The sequence below is a fragment of the Python bivittatus genome, unplaced genomic scaffold (genome assembly GCF_059951505.1).
Source record: "Python bivittatus isolate LINGU-HERP-01145 unplaced genomic scaffold, Pbiv_v1 ctg000220_np1212, whole genome shotgun sequence".
NCBI classification, from domain to species: Eukaryota; Metazoa; Chordata; class Lepidosauria; order Squamata; family Pythonidae; genus Python; species Python bivittatus.
Genome location: NW_028277048.1, coordinates 7,866,532 through 7,884,765, shown reverse-complemented (window position 1 = coordinate 7,884,765; position 18,234 = coordinate 7,866,532). Strand labels below are relative to the sequence as shown.

General features: G+C 47.0%; 1 protein-coding gene across 2 annotated transcripts in view; it reads right to left on the bottom strand.

Moving 5' to 3' along the window:
- Window positions 1–14,045, bottom strand: part of PLXNB3 (plexin B3) — a 63,401-nt gene extending 49,356 nt beyond the window's left edge. The window contains exons 1-4 of one of the 2 annotated variants that reach the window (XM_007420469.3): window positions 13,906–14,045; window positions 8,201–8,273; window positions 2,902–3,999; window positions 2,610–2,789 (exon numbers count right to left, since the gene is read on the bottom strand). In XM_007420469.3, the coding sequence (XP_007420531.2) occupies window positions 2,610–2,789; window positions 2,902–3,999; window positions 8,201–8,236 (1,314 nt within the window). In that variant the 5' untranslated portion in view covers window positions 8,237–8,273; window positions 13,906–14,045. The remainder of the gene's footprint in view (window positions 1–2,609; window positions 2,790–2,901; window positions 4,000–8,200; window positions 8,274–13,905) is intronic. The other variant, XM_088137771.1, reaches the window with a different exon arrangement.
- Window positions 14,046–18,234: the final 4,189 nt, after the last annotated feature.

The window sequence follows — 18,234 nt, the reverse complement described above, 5'->3', positions numbered from 1 at the left end:
AAATGGGGCAGAAGGAAATATTTCTGGCACTCATTTGCCATCCCTCAATGGCACAAAGCATGGATCACATACATGAAGGACCTTCCTGTTCCTGGAGAAAGATCCCCTACAAGAGAGCACCGTGAAGGAGGTGGGGCTTGGGGAAGGGAAGCAAGGATCCAGGCCACTGGAAGGGGGAGGAAAAGGAATGGACTTTGGGGGATATCCAGCCTCTGATCCATTTCCAGAGCTGCATATATAAGACTTGGGAGTTTTATGCAAATGTGTCAGACTTGGGAATATTCCCTAAAAGTTCGAATTGGCAGACATAAAATGAAAGAATCCTGAACCCAATCATTTGTTTCAAGCAAAAGAGTAGAGCTCAAAATTATTATTATTAGGATTACCATTTTTAAAAAAATCAGCAATATAAATTAAGAAATTACAGACAAATAACTTTTGCTGTTATTATTAAACATGACTTGCTGCAGTGGTACACAGTTTATACTCCCAATCCTTAACTGTGGAGTTTCTCTAAAGTTGCTGACAAAGAGTTGCTTTTAAAACGAAAGAGAAAAGTATTACATACATGGGAACAATCATATTCAACCATTTCTGTGGGGTTGTCTCCATATACTTCTTTGTTCTTACCCTGCCCAAACCTTTTGGAGTGTGGCCCCTAGCATGCCTTGCAGACACAGCACAGTTGCACTTCACCAATAGACAGATGAACTCCCTACACATTTTGCCCATAGCAACAATCTTGTGATGGGATGGCAGTCAGTGACTTGCCCAAAGTCACCTAGTTTGCTTTTGTGGCTGAGAGTGGACTTGAACTAAGGCATAACCCAGTGTTTTAACCATACAACCACACTGGCTAAGAATTATTATCCTATTTTGTACTAAGCCATAATCTGATACTTCAGTGCTGACTTTGCACAGCGAGTGAATTCTGCAATTATACAACACAGTTTAGGCCTAGTGTTTAATTGAACGAGACCACTGCAGATAGTTCAACAAACCACTGTTGAAACAGATTGTGACTTTATGTGATACTTTTCTCCTAATCAAAACCCTCTACTGCAGTTTTTCACAACTGTTGTCCTCCAGATCTGTTGGACTACAACTCCCATATTTCCCAGGTATGTTGCTGTGAATTATGAGACTTGTAGTCAAGCATAGCTTCTCTACCCTTAACTTCTCCCTTTATCATATAGAACAAGTATAGCAGCATTAAAATCATCCAAGTGCAAGTACTGTAAATGTAAACTACCTTTCTAACATAAGCAGCACAGTAGTCTTAATCGCATCTCAACAATAAATTTCAGACCCAGTCTGAAAGGGAGAGACTGTCTGCCTTCAAGTAAGGTGCTGGCACAGCACACACGAAACTTGCAATTTAAAATAGTTTGAAACATACAATTAAAACAAATCAGACCAAATCTTGCTCCACAAGAGGCTGAGACAAATCAACCTTGCATGTAGAAGACATCATTGGTCATTAATTTACAGAAAGTTGAGTCACAGAGAGAGGGAAGAGAAAACACTCCTGACCAAGCAAATCCTTGTGCTACCTAAAACCTAAAGTTCAGTTCTGCTTCAAGATAAGCCAAATTCTGCAGGCAGCAAAGATGACATAATTTAAGCAGTTGTTATTTGTGTGGGTTTAGTTAAGCTGTACAGGTTTAATTCTATTGCCAACCAATGGGAATAGCAAAGAAACCCTGCAGGATGCTGCATCTTGTCCTTGAGATATCGGATTTCCTCCATCTGACTTTAAAAATATCACAAATATGGGCTTCTCCATTAAAAAAAACCCCTCATCTACAGTCATACTTATTTGATACATCTTCTTACTTGAAGAACATAGAGAGGAGCAACTCTGGATAATGACTCTGTGACCAACTCTGAATTGTGAAATTTGTGTACAGCGCTAGCAATTCCATCCTCCATTTTTACTAAATAATTATTTACACACTTTTTGCCAGTCTAAGAGATACACCAATGTTGAGTTTCTGAGCCTGAAAGCTGGAGTGGTTTGGGGCCAAAAAGAACATGAGTCAAGAGCTGTTAGTTCTGCACATCTGGCCCAACAATGTTAGGAATCTAAGCCACTGAAACGTAGCTTTATCTGGGACTAAAGTTTCATTCCATCTTCTTCACCCTGGTACCCTTCAGTCTAATGTTGGCTGGAATGACAGAAATTGTAACCCAACACATCTGGAGGGCACCAGCTCAGAAAAAGCAGCTTTATAGATTGTGTTACCATGATATGGTCTCTATTGCAAGAACTAAAAGAGAATAAAAACTCATACACAGCTTTTAAATGTTTGGTAAGCGTCTCGCCAAAAATGCTGAACCAACCTGCAGTACCACTCCCCACTTCAGGAAACACTGCTTCGCCAGTGAGTGAGTCAGAAGTGGAGATGCAACACTGCTGGGAGATTCCTCTCCACTGCCCCGGCTTCTCTACTCCAACATCACCTCCTCCCAAACTTGAACATCCTTTTCTCATCATTTGTCCTCCAGATTTATTGGACAGACAATGAAAGTTGTCAGACATCTGGAGGGATCAGGATGGAAAAGGATGAAATGTTATACATAGCTGAAATTACCATTATTGCACCCACCTTGTGTAGCTGTCCAACACCATCTCCCAGGAAGGCGATGGTATGGCCTGTTTCTACCATGGCAGCCACAGCTGTCAATCTTGGCACTGTAGTCAGAAGTGCCTCAGCCACCAGTGGCTTCCGGCTAGCAATGGGGCTAGGTGTGTGTTCATCCCCACAGGGGTAAGTCTCTGGGGACTCCTGGAAATGAATAACATGAAAAACAAAAAGGTTGGAACACGGCCACCTTGGGGTGGGGCAACTGATCCTCTGCTCCTAAAAAGAAGAGAGTCATTCCTCTCCTGCTACTCACTTTGGATAAAGAGCTGCAGCGAGAGGTCACTCCGTACTCAATGGCAGCCTCCTCTTCATTGGTGGCACCTAATCCAGATGAGGTGTAACACAGCTGCCGTGTCCTCTCTATCACTGCATTGATTTCGCTCAAGCTGTAAGAACACAATGCAGTCCTCCCAGTTGGAACCGCAGTGGAGCCCTGCCCAGCAGCTAAAACAACAAAGAGGGTTTTGCCTTTTGCAGCAAAACCAGGTGCCAGATGCATAGCCTGAGCCAGGTTGTAAGTTTGCCCTTGAGCATGCTGGCATTCGAGAGGCAGCTCAACATAGGAATAGAGGTTGGTGTCATCTATGCAGGTCCGGGAGAGGTAGGTACGATATTCCATCTGTGCCTTTGCTCCACGCCGAAAGAACAAGAAGTACACGTAGCCATCAGAAGCAAAGGCACCCACATAGCTGTTGTTGTAGTCTGAGAAATCACCCACAACCAGTTTGCCCATTCCCTCATTGGAGAAGGCCTGTGGTCCTTCCAACTGGCGGATGGTAAATGGTGGGATGCCTCCGGAGAGTTTTGCGGTCAGCCCACGACCCACAAAAAGCAGGTCCCGGCCATTGTGTTGCCCCACCAAACCAACTGTTGAAACCCTTGGCTCGTTGGCTGCCACAAACTGGTTGTCCCCTGGATCCTCAGGATGGTACAACACTTTGGTGATATCCGACAGAGCTCGTTTCTCACATACTCCCTGGAAGAGCTGCCCACAGACTACCAGCTCCCCAGCCCGCTCATTGGGTAACAGGAGCTTGTTGGAGTTGTCCATCAGCCGGGCCTGCGGACACTCACGAACATCACGGAAAGGTAGACACTCCGGACTGTCTTGGTTTGGCCCTGTGCGTGCATGTCCTACAAGCCTCAGCTCAAAGTCCAGTTGATATACAGCATTGACGGCCCCCACAAACAGTCCCCCTGTGCTCTGGGCTTGAGCCAAATGATTGAATGTATTGTTGGGAACCACGAATGATGGATAGGAAGGGGGTCGAGCAGCTGGGTACAAGGGCAGCAGGAGCATCAGTGCAACCATTAGGGGCAGCAACAGGCGGCCTAGGATCATGGCCAAATCCTAGACAAGAGAGAAGGGATGAGCAACAGTTAACACAAACATCCTAAGCCAGCCTTCCCAGTCATTGTGCACTCCAGATATATTCAATTTCAGCTCTCACAATCTTCACTCAGTAGGTCCAAAGGGGTCAGGGCAGTTGTAGTCTGCATTCATTCACAGGTCCCTAGGCATTCTCAACCTTGGCAAATTTAAGGCAACGCTGGCTGGGGAATTCTGGGAGTTGAAGTCCACGCATCTTAAAGTTGCTAAGGTTGAGAAACCCTGTCCTAAGGTATCTTGGCTTCTAAGAAGTAGAAATGGGGGAGACTCACAGGATGCCCATAAGGTGCCACCATTCCTCCTCTCATCACTGCTAGGAACTGCCCAGATTCATTCCAAGTGCCTGTGCCCCAAAGCACTGCAATTTGGCCACCAAAAGCTACATTGCCTCCTTGCCTCCTAAAAAGCTCCATCTGCAGCAAAAAGGCAAAGCAGCAGATTCATGAGTGAATGAATAGTTTTATACTTGGTCATATAAGACCAAATTACTACAGGCAATGATTCATTTTCCTCTCTCTCACCACAACTATTAAATCTGCCACCGAACGTGCGTTTAAAAAAATCAGAAAAGGGGGAAGGCTGACTGAGCAACCACAATCCTTTAATACATCAAAGCAATTCAAATGTCCTCAGCTAATCTATCACATTGCTGCAACCAGCTCGGGACATAACAAATACCAGACTCAAAAAAAGGAGAGAAAGAAGTCTCCAAGTACAAGCCACATACGCTTTCAATATCCAGAATCTGTCAAGAGACCAAAATTAAAACATAAGCAAGGTATGTTTGTTTATAAACATAAACAAACTCCATTGCTCACCCTGTGGACACTTTTGCTGCACTCCAACCACTTCATTTTAAGTAGTTCAAGTCCAGCTGTGTTTGCACAAGTTTAACCAAGTCAGTTAACTTGGTTATTCTTTAGCTAGGTTAGTTGGTTTATGGTTCACTATACTGTCCACACCCAGAATTAGATTACTTCAATTAGCAGACTCTAACGTGTTGTGATAATCCAGCCATATGATCTATTTCCACCTTACTACTATGTGTGATAAGCATTACTCATCTCATATCTTCCTCCGCTGTGTTCCTGTGTTGAGTTGCTATTAAGGCAAGTTTCTTATTTGCTGAGGCATATACAGCCTTGACTCACACAAGCACACAACCAGCAGCCACCTCAATGTGGAGATGATTAAGTTGTAAGCCTGTACTACACATGTCAGGGACCATCCTAATTTAGAAATGAGGTAGAATGAGCCTGTCCCGAAAAATCTAGCAGGGACACAGCAGTCAACCACATGTGGGTGCAGAAACTGCAGGCCCCTTTCAGCAGAGTCTGCAGGCCCTCACTGACAAAAGCAGCGTTGCAACATCACACCATAAACTCCGCCCTTTGGTGGCATGTGCGTGATGCACATAGAAAAAGGACAGGGCTTAAACTGAGACACCACAACACTCCTCGTGTCGCTCTGACTCCCCCTTGCTTCCCCTGAGGTTGCCTTTGTCAGCTTTATTTAACTGTGTGTACATCTTGCAACTCACCGATCTTCAAACTGTACTTAATTGTGGCTCAGCACGTCACTCGGGAATCACCAGGCTAGACAGACTGAAGTTAATCCCAGGAGGATCCTTTTTTGCCTCAGGAATAATGTCTGCACCAGTTTTTTTTTTTTTTTTCTTCTTGAGTAGGGTCTGTCTGGTCTACCACAGATCACGATTCTGCATTTAGATCCTCACTAACTGGGCGGTGAAATCCCACTGATAAAGTTCTCTAAGCAGGCAGTGTGGACAGCCCTTCTTTCTCCCTCTAACAGACTGGTAAAACCAGATTAACTTGTGCAGAAGAGACACCATGCCAATTTGATGACATTTCAAAGAGACAAAGGAAGTTTTCTTTCCACTCAGTCAGCTAAATACTTGCAAGGGGAACTGGGATTCTGATTACTGTTAGTGGGTAGGCGTTGGGAACTGGAGAGCTTTAGGCTGGATTAGGCTGCTATAAAGAGGAATAATTGTGTAGCATGTGCATTAGGGCAAACCACATTTGGGGCAGCTAGAAAACCGATATCCCTGCTACACAACGGTGCTGCCAAAGGTAACCACCAGGTAAAGGCATCAACTGAGGACCCCCAATTCAATGTCACACTTAAAAAAAAAAAAAAAAAAGTCAGCCTCTGTCCTCTCCCCTTTTCTCCAGAGAGACCCTTTGGAGAAATGAGGATGCTAGGCCGTGCCAGGTACAGCTTTGTTCTGCACTGGATCCCAACATGTTTTTTCAACTGGGTTAAAAAAAGAAAAAAGAATGACGAAGAGCAGGGCCATTGCCCTGTAAGGAAAAGAGAAGGAGAGAGAACACAGGTGCCGTGGAGAGAAAATGAAAGCCTCCAGAGGGGAAAACATGGGGCGGGGGAAAAAAAGGGAGGGTGAAATATCCAAGAGTGCACAGAGGTAATCCTTGGGCGGGGGAGGGCAGGGCATTTGGCAGCAGCACTGCAGGAACGAACACACCATTCATCTGGCTCACCTTCCCAAGGAACGACTCAGCTGTGCCCCGCTGCAGCAATCCATAATCTGGTCATTTTGCTGCCTGGCGTAGAGGCCAAATGCCCCCCCTTTAAGCCGCAGCCAACACTTCCACCAGGCTTGTGCACGATTCAGGCCCCGGTTCCTGCCTTTCTTTCCACCGTCCTCGGCCCTCACCCCCACCCCCCAGCTTGGTGTCCCCAGAAACCAAAGGCTTCACCCTGCTGTGTGACAGGGAAAACTCTCTTGGCCTGGAGCCTCCTCTGTGATGGGATGGACTGAGGTGCTAAATGAGGGACGGGCCTTCTGTCAGAAAGCATCCACTTTAGAACTGAGCGCCCTCCCAACCCTTCAGACACCAACTGGGGTTTAGCAACCTAGAGAAAGTGATTAAGAGTCCCTTAATCTCCCTCTCTCAGTGAGGCCACAGCTCAGCCACAAACAAGGACAAAGAGCAGAGCCACTGGGGGCAAAAAAAAAACGTAACAGGGAGGACCTCAGTTTCTACCCTGGTTGCTGCTGCTGCTGCATGAGATAATTGGAGTTAAATATTTGCTATCTCTTATTTCTTTGTAGACAAAAGGCCTCCAGAGGCAAATCAATGGGGGGGGGAGTTTAAAAAAACCCTGGAAACTAATTCCAATCCCAGATGTTTCACAACCTCAACTGGGGCCAAGATAGGCAAGGCATGCTTTGTCATGAAGGCAATATGAAGTGGCAATATGGGAACATGAATGTGTAAAAACAGCACTTCAGACAAAGTCTCCTTGGCTTTTTCTTGCAAACCAGACAGACGGACACTGTCAAGAAGAGAGGCCTTGGCAGGGAGCCTCTCCCCACTGACTCTACTCTGATTATTGCTCTGGTCCAGGCTGTTGTCTAAACACTCACATGGAAAAGTGACTTGTTTTCCTTCCCCTTTCCTCCATTAGTGAAATTCCCCACCTTGCTTTGCACATAACCTCATGACCAAGTTCCCCATTGAATTACCCAGAAAATGGACCTATCTCCTACATAAAGCAGGGGAGAGAAGAGAACCCACTTATTCACTTATTATGGGCTGGAAATCAAGCCTTCTCTCTCTCTCTCCCCTGTTTCATCTCCCCCCACTGCAGGTTGGGGGGCAGGAAGCAAGGGACTACTGGAGTTTACAGTAACTCTTCCCCCATCCCTCCCCTCCTGAAAACAGCTGGAAGGAAGCAAAGAGAGAATAAATGTAGCAACATCCCAAATCCCAGGAGAAAGCTTGAGAGGCACTCACAGAAGACAATGGCACAGGGGTGGAGCTGTTAGAGACAAAGGCAGCTCTACACACACACACGCACACATCCATCCATCCATCCATCCGTAAAGAATTCAGGAAACTTGATCCCAATATTCAAATATATTGTGTTGGCATAGCAGAATGATCTAAGTCAAAACATTATCACAGGTGGTGGCTACCACCAAGCTATGACCTAGAAGAAAAAGTCACCCATCATAAATGACATTTTCAGAGTCAACTTCAACTTAAAACCTGCTTACACCAACACTAGTCCCAGAGATAGAACCCAGGGATTTCTGTACCCCAGCAAGCTCCCAATTTCCCTCTTAAATCTCCACCTCCAGACCAGTTTACATCCTTGCCCTTCTAGTGCTTACCGACTGGCTGTGCTGGAGACATTTCAGCTCCCACATGGTAGGGTCAAGCAGCAGGACTCCACGGACATCCCTACTGGAGGAGGAACGAGATAAGACAGCATGCCAGTGACTTGAAAAGGGAGTTTGCCATGGTGATTCAAGGCTGCATCAATGGCTGCTGTGATAACCTCCCTGATCAAAGTCCCCACTGTTCCCATCTTGACTGTGCCATCACAGAGCCACACAGGGCTAAAGAGTTCATTATCCTGTTGACACAGAGCGCTCACAGCTCTGATACATGGCACTGACATCCCAGAGAAAATGGAATGGGTGGAGAAAAGAAGTGTCTGGGAGCACAGAATGAAGGTCCTTGCTGGATTTTGGAGAAAGAAAGCAGTTATTGCCAGCTGGGATATCAGCTGAGTGGAAGGCTGTGAGGAGCAGCAAGAGGACAGGTCAGGACATGGGTTGAGTTGAGCTCCTCAGCGGAGAACAGAAGAATTCTTTGTAATTTCTTTGTATGGAGTTGTTGATTAATTGGAGGGGGCAGATAGAGAGATGCCTGGTTTGCTAGGATTGAGAGACCCCTTTTCACTTTGGCAGTGATGGTGATATTTTGTTCTTTGGTTTTGGTCTGTGGAAGAAAAGCTCATTCAACAGGCCAAGACTGACCAGAGATTTTGTAATTAATAAAAGGATTAAGCCAGCCCAGGCAAGGCCAAAGCATTGCATGCAGAAGACGGCTTAACACCCTGATCCCCCGAATTTGGAATTTGACTTCCAAATCTTTCTGGCTTCTACTGGTGCAAAGAAATAGTAATGCTTGATGTGTCAGGCTGTAGGTCTCCCCAGTGTTTAACTGGACAGGTCTTCGACAGAGCTAGTACAAAATGAATGTGGGCTGGCTCCTGGGGATCAAAGCCTTGCTGATTCCTACTCCGATGCCAATAATATTGTATGCTGCCACATAAGGCAACTGCATTAGTCCACCACTGGTTGGTGCATTGAAGGGGCTAGACTTGACTCACAGACTTTGAGAAGGTTCTGACTGTACATCCCCAACAATCCAAAATACCGCCAATCTGATTTCCCCCTCAGTCCGTGGAAGCAGCCCTTTCTTCTGCCTCTCTCCAGCAATATTGTCTCCCCTCCCACACCAACAATTCCTAGGCAACCTGATTGATTCTTCTATCACTGGCTCCAGGAAGCTAAGAAATCTGGGATGTTTGGCCTAAACAGGGAGCAGGACTGGACATTTCTGCAAGAGAGGTGGGCAATGTTTATAGCCATTGAGGGTAGGGGAAGGACTAGGAGTCAAACAGGTTACCCATGTGTGGATGAGATACAGAACCAAGGATATGGGAAGGTCTTGCTTCATCTAGGGTGGCCCCAGATATGTGGCCTTTCCTGCCACTGCAGACGTTTCCCACAGATTCTGTGCTATGTCTGCCCTGGTGGCAACCGAGGCCTCCATCATCTGGAAGAGAGAGAGCTTGAAAAGGTGTCAAGGTCAGCAAGAAGCTGCAGTTCCTTGGCGGGCACCCAGCACAGCCGCCCCCACAGCGGGAAGCAGGCGTGGGGAGAGCTATGCCAATCCAAGGGCTGCTGAATGCCCCCTTTGTCTGGCTCAGGGTAGGGGGGCAGAAACAGAGCCACCCCTGATAAGAGTCCAGAGGATGAGAGACTGTAACTCAAGGAGTTCAGGGCTAGTCTGCTTAACTCTTGAAGCCCCCCCCAATGTTTGATCCAAAAGGGGGGAAGGAAGGGCAGCCCCCATTCTCAGACCATCACACCGAGGCAGCCATGGACACTCCAAACTCAGCCTCACCCACCTGAATTCATAGGAAGCAGGGTTGTCTCAAAGGGCAGAGAAACGCACAACCCAGCAGGAGGAAAGCAATGGGTTTTTTTAGTGCTTTCTAGGGTAAGAGGATCTGGGGCAGGAAAACACACGAGGACTGAAAGAGGGTCAAAGCAAGTCAGAGTGTTAAGGGAAAAAAGAGACAAGAGTAAATGTGGGGCAGATGTGAAGGAAACACTGTTCGGGGGGAAGCTGGTATCTTGCCACTGGATGCTCTGTTTCCTGGCTCCATATACATCAGATTTTAGGGCCCATGGCAATTGCCTCACTGAGCTCAGAAGTACATAGTCCCCTCAAAGAGCCCTCAAGATCTCTGCCCATTTTAGTTCTCTTCCACATGCACACATACCACATACATGCCCCCCCCCCCAGCATCTCAACCCCATCCCTTACTTACAACAGCCGCAGGCACCGGGCGCGCACCTGTTCCTTGAGTGGGAAAGCAGGTTCTCCCTTCACCTGGAAGGTGCTTGGTGCTGCTGCCTTTGTACAAGCTGCTCTGCTGGGCTCCAGGTGATATAGTGGTGAACCCAACCCACCACCCGACGTCACTAACACCCACACCGGCAAAAAACAGTGGGCGGCCTCTGGTACTTCCTCACACGCAGCAGCAAGTGGGATTGGAGCCACAGCAGGCCTCCCACCACAAGGCAGCCGAACACCAGAACTGCATATCCAGCAAGTGTCTATGACTGAGTAAGGACTGAGAGATGTTCTCCCTCATTGAGAAGAGCACATCAGCAGACAAAGGGCAACCCCTAAAATCTGGTGAGGTTGGAATCCCCACTCTGCCACCCTTATCCATGGCAATCTCATAGACAAAGAAAGTATGAGAGAGAGAGAGGGGGGGTCACTATGTTTGTTATATAATTTGAGCAGACATTAAGCCCACTTTGTTAGTAGATAGTAAACACGGGCACTAATCCCTCACCCACTGCCCTGGGTAAGGGGAGGGGAAAAAGAGAATAACACTGCTTGGAGTTAGAATCATGTGCTTCTTGGCAAATCCACACTTCTCTGGCCCCATTATCATCTCCTGCTTAACTATGCAAAAACTTTTGAAGGGAAGATGGTGTAGCAAGACTGCCTTTTTGTTCCTTGCCCCTTCTCTCTCCCCTTCCCCCCCTAAATTCACACCCCTTTGGAGATGAAGCAACCAACAAACACCCATTGTTAATTTAATAGCTGTGTAACTATATAGCTGAGTCTGTTGGGACTTGTTCCTAGTCAACAGCAGAGGGTTTGGGTGGGTGGGGGTACACAAATACCCACCTCACCCACAACCGGCAACTGCTTTGACAAGCCCTCTCACAACTGTTCACCCTCAGAAAACATCACAAACTGTATTACACCTGAGTGCCCAGGAACAGACGCTGCCTCTGTGCCACAGAGTCCAACCCCTCATGACTGTGTCTGAAGTGGCTCCCACTGTAATGACCCCCACTTTATGGAATACTCTTCCCCAGAGGTATATGCAGCCCCCACCTTGCTTGATTAAAACAGGTTTAAATCAACATCCTTTTGGTCGCAACAGAACGACTGTAGGTGCCTATCTTGGGTTTTACCTTTGCTCTGGATAGTTGTTTTTTGTTTTTGGTACTAGTTAGATTTATTTACTCATTACTACATTTTTTGGTTTGCTTGATGTTGTCTGCTGCCTTTGGGTTTCGGGGGGGGGGGAGTTTATAAGTACTGTAAAATAAAATAAAATAAATTTGCTAGGTCCATTAGCATTATTGCACTAAGCCACATAAACCAAAGTTTACCAACAAGAAAAGTTGGGCTCACACAATGCACTAAGCCAAAGCCAAACAAACTACATTCTGGCTCAAGGCAATGTGTGAATCCAGCCAGAATGGGAGGAGGGGAGAAAGAAGGGGGAGGGAAGCAGGACTTCTCCATAAACTCAGCAAATGGTGAGTGGGTGTGGTAGTTTTTCCAGATTGTTCACATACTCTCCCAATTGTCCCCTCCTTGGTTGGTATTTTTTTTTAATACCTTATGTTTAGGCCTTTGTGGTTTTGCAAGAGAAAGAAAGACCTGGAAGAGAAGAATCTGGGGTGCTAATAAATCTAATATAAAAATAATATTTCATAGTAACAATAGGTTTGCATGTAAAATAGCTGGTGTGAAGAAAAGCCAAGTCGCGACCCAGATTTCAGCACCAGTGTCATCAAGCTAAGGTCAGGTAGGGGACAGCATCCTAAATAATTTATGTTTCATTAAAACAAAAGTTATAAAGCAGGGTTGTCTGTTCAGCGTACAGATAAATGAGACTCCTTCATACACTCTGTGAAGAAGCCTTATAATGACTGGGACTCTTCAACGCAAAGGCTATTTCTGTTCTGGCTGGTGATGCTGGTTACTCTTTTACAGGCAAAACTGAACTACAGCCAACTACTGTCATTCTTCAACGGGACACTAATCGCCCTGGCACAGCCATCTGGCACCCTCCCTCTGTGCTGCAAGCGGCAGGACCAGAAATCAGCTTGTCTGTGAATTGTAGCTGGACTTTCTAGTGTTGCAGATTTGATACATCCTGAAGGCCAAGGTGGGAGAAGGTTGCCCAAGCCTAAGAATTCATCCCCAGTCATCACACCTCTCTCTCTCTCATACACACACCCGTCTATCATGAAATTATAATGCTAAAGTTATCCTTCCCACCTCCAGTGTCAAAGGTGGAGAGACCTGAATGCCAGTTTTTCCCCTCTTTTCCATGTTTTATTGGGAAAAAGAGGAGCATTGCTGTGGCTGATGTTAGTCCTACTACTGATGAGTTTCAGCATGTCTGGAAAAATGGACCTCCTCACATCTGAAGTGTGGGTCTCTCTGTAGTTACATGGGAAATGCAGTCTGCACTTCCTTGGGGACAACTCAATCTACTTTTAAACCCGTAAGAAGAAGCCTTTTTACAAATTAATCTCTCTCCCATATCTTTTTTTTTTTAAGTAATCCTTGATCAGGAATTAGATTGTGCCTTTCCCTCAAATTCATATTTCACAGAAGCACAATTAAGGTCAGAGTATCAACATTCCCCATGCGGGTACAGTACATGATTTTTATAACCCTGTTCTCAGTTCCGTAGTTTTTGTAACTAGCTCAGATTAACAATTGCGGGCAAAGTGGAATGCACATTCCCACCCAACAAGGGAGGCTAACACAGATCTTGAGAAGGGAGTGGGGGGTGGGGAGAGACACACCAAAACTTAGTTTTCTTCTTTCAAAAGACCCAATACTTGCACTCTCTTCTTCCAGCCTCCAAGTTTGGCAATTTCACTTCACTCCACTTTTCAACTACACCCTAGTTGAGAAGCATCCCTCCAAGATACTTAATTTCCTAGACTGGGGGGGGGGGGGGTGCGGGTGAAGAAAACTCGGATGAGAACAGATAATAAAGACGAAGGGAAAGAAAGTCTGAAGCGAGACTCGATTTTCGCGCAGCAAAGAGGGGCGCTGAATGAAGGAAGGGAGGGAAAGCTGCAAAAAAAGGTGTGGAGCGGCGGAATGCTTGGAGAGCGATCAAGAGAAAAGGGAGTGTTGCTGGGAGAAGGAGTCGCTGAAGAGGCAGCCAGGGGAAACAGGGTCCAACGGATGGGTCGCCCCTGGGGAGCAGGGCGAAGGCACCGGGGCGCGCAGGCGGATGCTCTGTCCGGTTCCTTCTGCACCGCAGAGACAGCCCCAGCTGGGACTCGAGCAGCAGCTCCAAGCGAGGAGCAGAGGAGAGAGACCGCGGCTGCAGCAAGGCGTGAGGATCGCTGGAGGTGCGGCGCACACGTGATCTGCCCCCGAGGAAAGGTTCCCAGGGCGCCCGGAGGCGCATCCTACAGGCGCCCCCCGCCCTCCCCGCCCGCGCAGCGCTACCTACCTGGCGAGCGAAGTTCGGGAGAACTCGCGACCAGCCGCCGCTCAGAGCCACGAGCCGCTCCCGAGCAGCGGCACCGACCGCGCTCCTCGCCACTCCCCCCACAATGCACCGCTGCCAACTCCGAAGTCTCTCCGCGGCCGTCCACAGCCCACTCCAAGCTAAGCCAAGCCGCCACCTCCCCAAGCCCCGAGGCCGGCTGCAGCTGGAGGGGCAGGAGCGCCCCCTGCTGACTGAAGCGAGCTAAGGCCGTCTGCCGTCCGGCCGCTGGATCTTGGAGCGAACAACCCGCGCAGTCAGTTTAGGCCGTTTTAAGGCGATTCCAGCGGACGCCGTCATTCTGCAATGACCATCCCATCTTTGTCTCCGTCCTTTCTCAAAATATGAATGGGGAGAAACGGCATAGATGCAAAGACTCGTACCAGAAGCGCCAGTCTCTTCTTTCTAGAGCTTTGCTCGCTCCGGGTTTGGTGCTGATGCCAGTCCACCTGCAGTTAGCACGACTGCAGGTGGGCAGCTAACATGTGGACGACCATTAGATGGCAGTCAAGAGATTTAGAATATTCTGCCCTCCTCTGCTGCCATGTAATGGTCATCGGATTTTTGCATCCCGAATCTGGTGCCCTATTTATCTTAACAGTGGCTTTCCCCCTTGGATTTGGTTGTGACATACGGTTCCCGTCACCTTCCCAATAAGATGGATGTTTGCATTGGTCTAATTGTTATCCTGCACATTGCAGAGGGTTGGACTGGATGACCCTTGTGGTGCCTTCCGACTCTATAATTTTTTGATTCTATGTACCTGCATCCTAGTCTTGCTCCAGAATGCCAGCATTCTAAATCGTTCAGGGGTGTTTTCAACCGCATTGTCTATATGCACCCTTAGTTTTAACTTAGAGTGGGATCAGGTATCCAAGAGCGGACCTGACATGCATGCTTTCAAAATTCTAAATTTATAGGAGAGAAGTTTTTTTAAAAAGCATGTGCAAACTCCCCACAGATGTGTGTTAATCTCCAGACTTCTATAAATTTGGTTACATTTTTTTAAAGATGAAAGTTTTGCACACACAGATAGTCCAGTTATCCGTGCGTGTGTTCACAGCTACTGTCAGTGGGAAGAAGGAAAGGAGAGAGGATTGGACAAGAGACTGAGGTAGATAAGCAGAAGAAACATAAGGCAGATAAATATCCATTTGTGGCCTGTCTACAAACATGGATGAGACCATAGTATGCTTTTCAACCAAGCTTATGGAACGGGGATGAAATGTACCAACACTACGGGTTCATCTGCACGGCAACAGCAGTGTGCATTCCTCCTATCCTTGAGATGCGAGACAAGCACGTCAGTGGGAAAAAACGCTTCCCCCACAGCTTCCCTTTTACTGTGCCTTAGCAACGGGGCCAGGATTGTGCTGCCCTCACAGAAAGCAATGTGGGTTACTTTCAGGCAGCAACTGGTTCTCCTCTTTCAAGTCTGGGCTAGGAAAAAAGGCAGCTTAGTGGGTGGACAGCCACCCCCTCTGACCCAGACCAGAAGGCTTCACTCCTTCCACCTGCTACAGCCAATTTGAAGTGTTGCCTGAGTCTTCTTTCATTAGGAAGCCTTGGAAAATGTGTGGGGTTACATCTTTGGGCTGAATTCAGTGGGATTTCTGCCCTGGTGAAATTGCCTGTAGGATGGCAGCAGCGGGGGGAGGGGGGAATAACACATGAAATTAAAATTGATTGCTTGTGTGATGGTGTAAAATGGAGGGGGTACCACGAATGAACTGCCATGGCAGGGCCAGACAGAAAAAGGCTGCTTGTAGACGCTTTCAGATCCTCGCCTGCACCAGCCCGATTACAATGAAGCTGTAAAGACCATGGAATGTGTGCTACTGTATTTAACTAGGACCTCTGAGGTGAAGAGACGCAACGCAGACAGTTACCCGGGCCCTGCTTTTGGAAGGAGCTACACCCAAAGTATGGTCCAGTATTTGGAATATTTCAAAGAGTCAGAGGGGACATGTTTTTCACTGAAGGTAGTACAACAACAGAGTGAATATAGAATGCCCTTGTTTTGAGTTTCCCCTGAAGTCCTGTTTCTTGGGCCATTGGTGGACCATTCAACAGATGAAAAACTATGGAGGAAAATAAAACAGGGCCATAGAATGCAAGGAGAAGAAAGAAGTCCCCACTGCCCAAGTTTCAATAAGACCCTACATGAATGGAATTGCCATCCAGAAAATTAAGGATCAAGCAAATGGATGCAATAGGCTGTCCTGCTGAAGAAATGGCAATGGTCTGTGCATCTGCAAAAACCAGCAAGGGACATGTTTCCAAGGCATGAACCCATGCAAGCTTTGTGTTGCCTTCATTTTGTATACCCATGAGATATTGATCTCCCAGTAGACCTGTGCTGGCTCTTCCATGAGCACAAACAATAGCAAAACTGGCCATGTAGAGATAGTATTCAGTGACTGAATGGAAGGGGGCAGTCCTACATGGGCCAACAGCAGCTAGTTGACCACCATCCTTCAAAGACTTCTCCTCCATACAACCTAGAATGTCCATATGGGAGGTCTTCTGCTGTGATAGCTGGGAAGACACTACTTTCATATCAATGAAGAATACCAGTATCTATGAGGTGGAGGCTCCATCATGAGGATGTGTCCTTGGCAAAGGGCAAGTAGGGAGTCTCTGTACTCCAGTAAGCAGGCTGTATGGATGACCTCTATGCTGAAGTTACAAAAATAAGAAAGAATGAGAAAACATTGGTAGATTGCAAAACAAAAAACAAAAACAAAAAACATGCAGGTAAGCAAACAATTGTTTCTGATGCAGAAAATAATTATTGCAGTGAGTTTGGAAAGTTGTGCTAGACTTTTACCAAATCCAAGCTGAGTTCTAAAGAAATAGGACTGTTCCCTTTTCACCAATGATAAGGCTCAGGAAAGTCCTATTTTTCTGATGCCTGGTCCCTACAAAATCAATATCCCTAATTTTGTCTATAGGAGAATATTTATCTATTAGCTTTGATTTTTTTGTATAAGCTTTTAGAATTGTCAGTCTTCAGGGTTTCATCTGACTGTAGTTTTTTTTATCTTTTCCAGCTAGAATTTCTGGCACCACCACTGCAAATTTATTTTGCATTGCTGCATCACATCTGAAAGTTAATTGCTTGTGGTTATTGCTCATGTCATCCTGGCTCTTCTTCCGACACAAGATGTCCCACCTCCTGTACCAGGAAATGTCTCCTGCTTCTCTTCCCCCTGATCTGGACAGTCACAGTGGCAGCACAGTGAACTTGTCCCACCACACTCACTCTTAAAATGAGTGGTAGAACTGTCCAAAACAGCCCTTCAAGGGTTCACTCTGAAGAGCCCTTTCTTAGGGTAAGACGCTGGGCCACGCTAGGGCACTCTGTGATGGGCAGAGGGTGGCAGCTGTTGCCAAATGCTGTTAGTAAGAACAGGCAATCCTTCCAATGATGTGTGTGCTTTTCTGCCCCTCCCACCTGGCTTCATTGGGGTAAGGAGGGGGAGGGTGTCCCAACCTGGTTAAGACAAGCTTGTTCACAATTATAGCAGAGTCAACTGATTTGGGATTTGCCAGTTGATGCTGATAGGGAGGTGGTGGCCTCACATCTGCTCTTTCCTCAAACTCTTCTGCTGCTCCCATCCTGATTAAGAGGGGTGGGGTAATAGAAATGCTTACTTATCACTACCCTAAACCACCTGACTTACCTAGTCAGCTGCTCCCAATACAGTACATCTTTCCTGTCCTGGATCCTTTTAGTTGGGTCGGACTACAACTACCATTGTCCTCAGCTTCCTTGATTTTGTTTTTCTCACAGCAAGGCTGGGAAAAGACTCAGCAAGCAGGCAGATACACAGTCAACCCTGGGCACCCATGGTGTGTGCATGCATTGTGTCACTGTCATGATGCAAAGTCCGGGAGTGTTTCGGTGCGCAGTGGGAAAATGAGCAGGGTGGGCACTGGAGGTTAAAACAGTACTCTGGAGGGGGCTGCAACTTGGGGGTGGTCCTGCATTCATGGCTCCTATAGATGGAAGCCATAGCCAAGGGTCCCTTGGCCCGGTTATGGTGGTATACCATACCCTTTCTGTAGGAAAAAGGTTCCGGCAACAGTAACTCATGATGTTATTACCTCTAGGTTGGATTACTGCAATGTACTCTATCTGCAGCGGTCCTTGAAGACTACCTACCAGTTGCAGCTGGTGTAGAATGCCTTCTGCATGCAGATGGAGAAGAGCAATTCGGCAATATATTACCAGTACGCAGTGCCAGCTCAAGGGTGTGTGGCACCCCTAGGCCACATTGGCTGATGGTG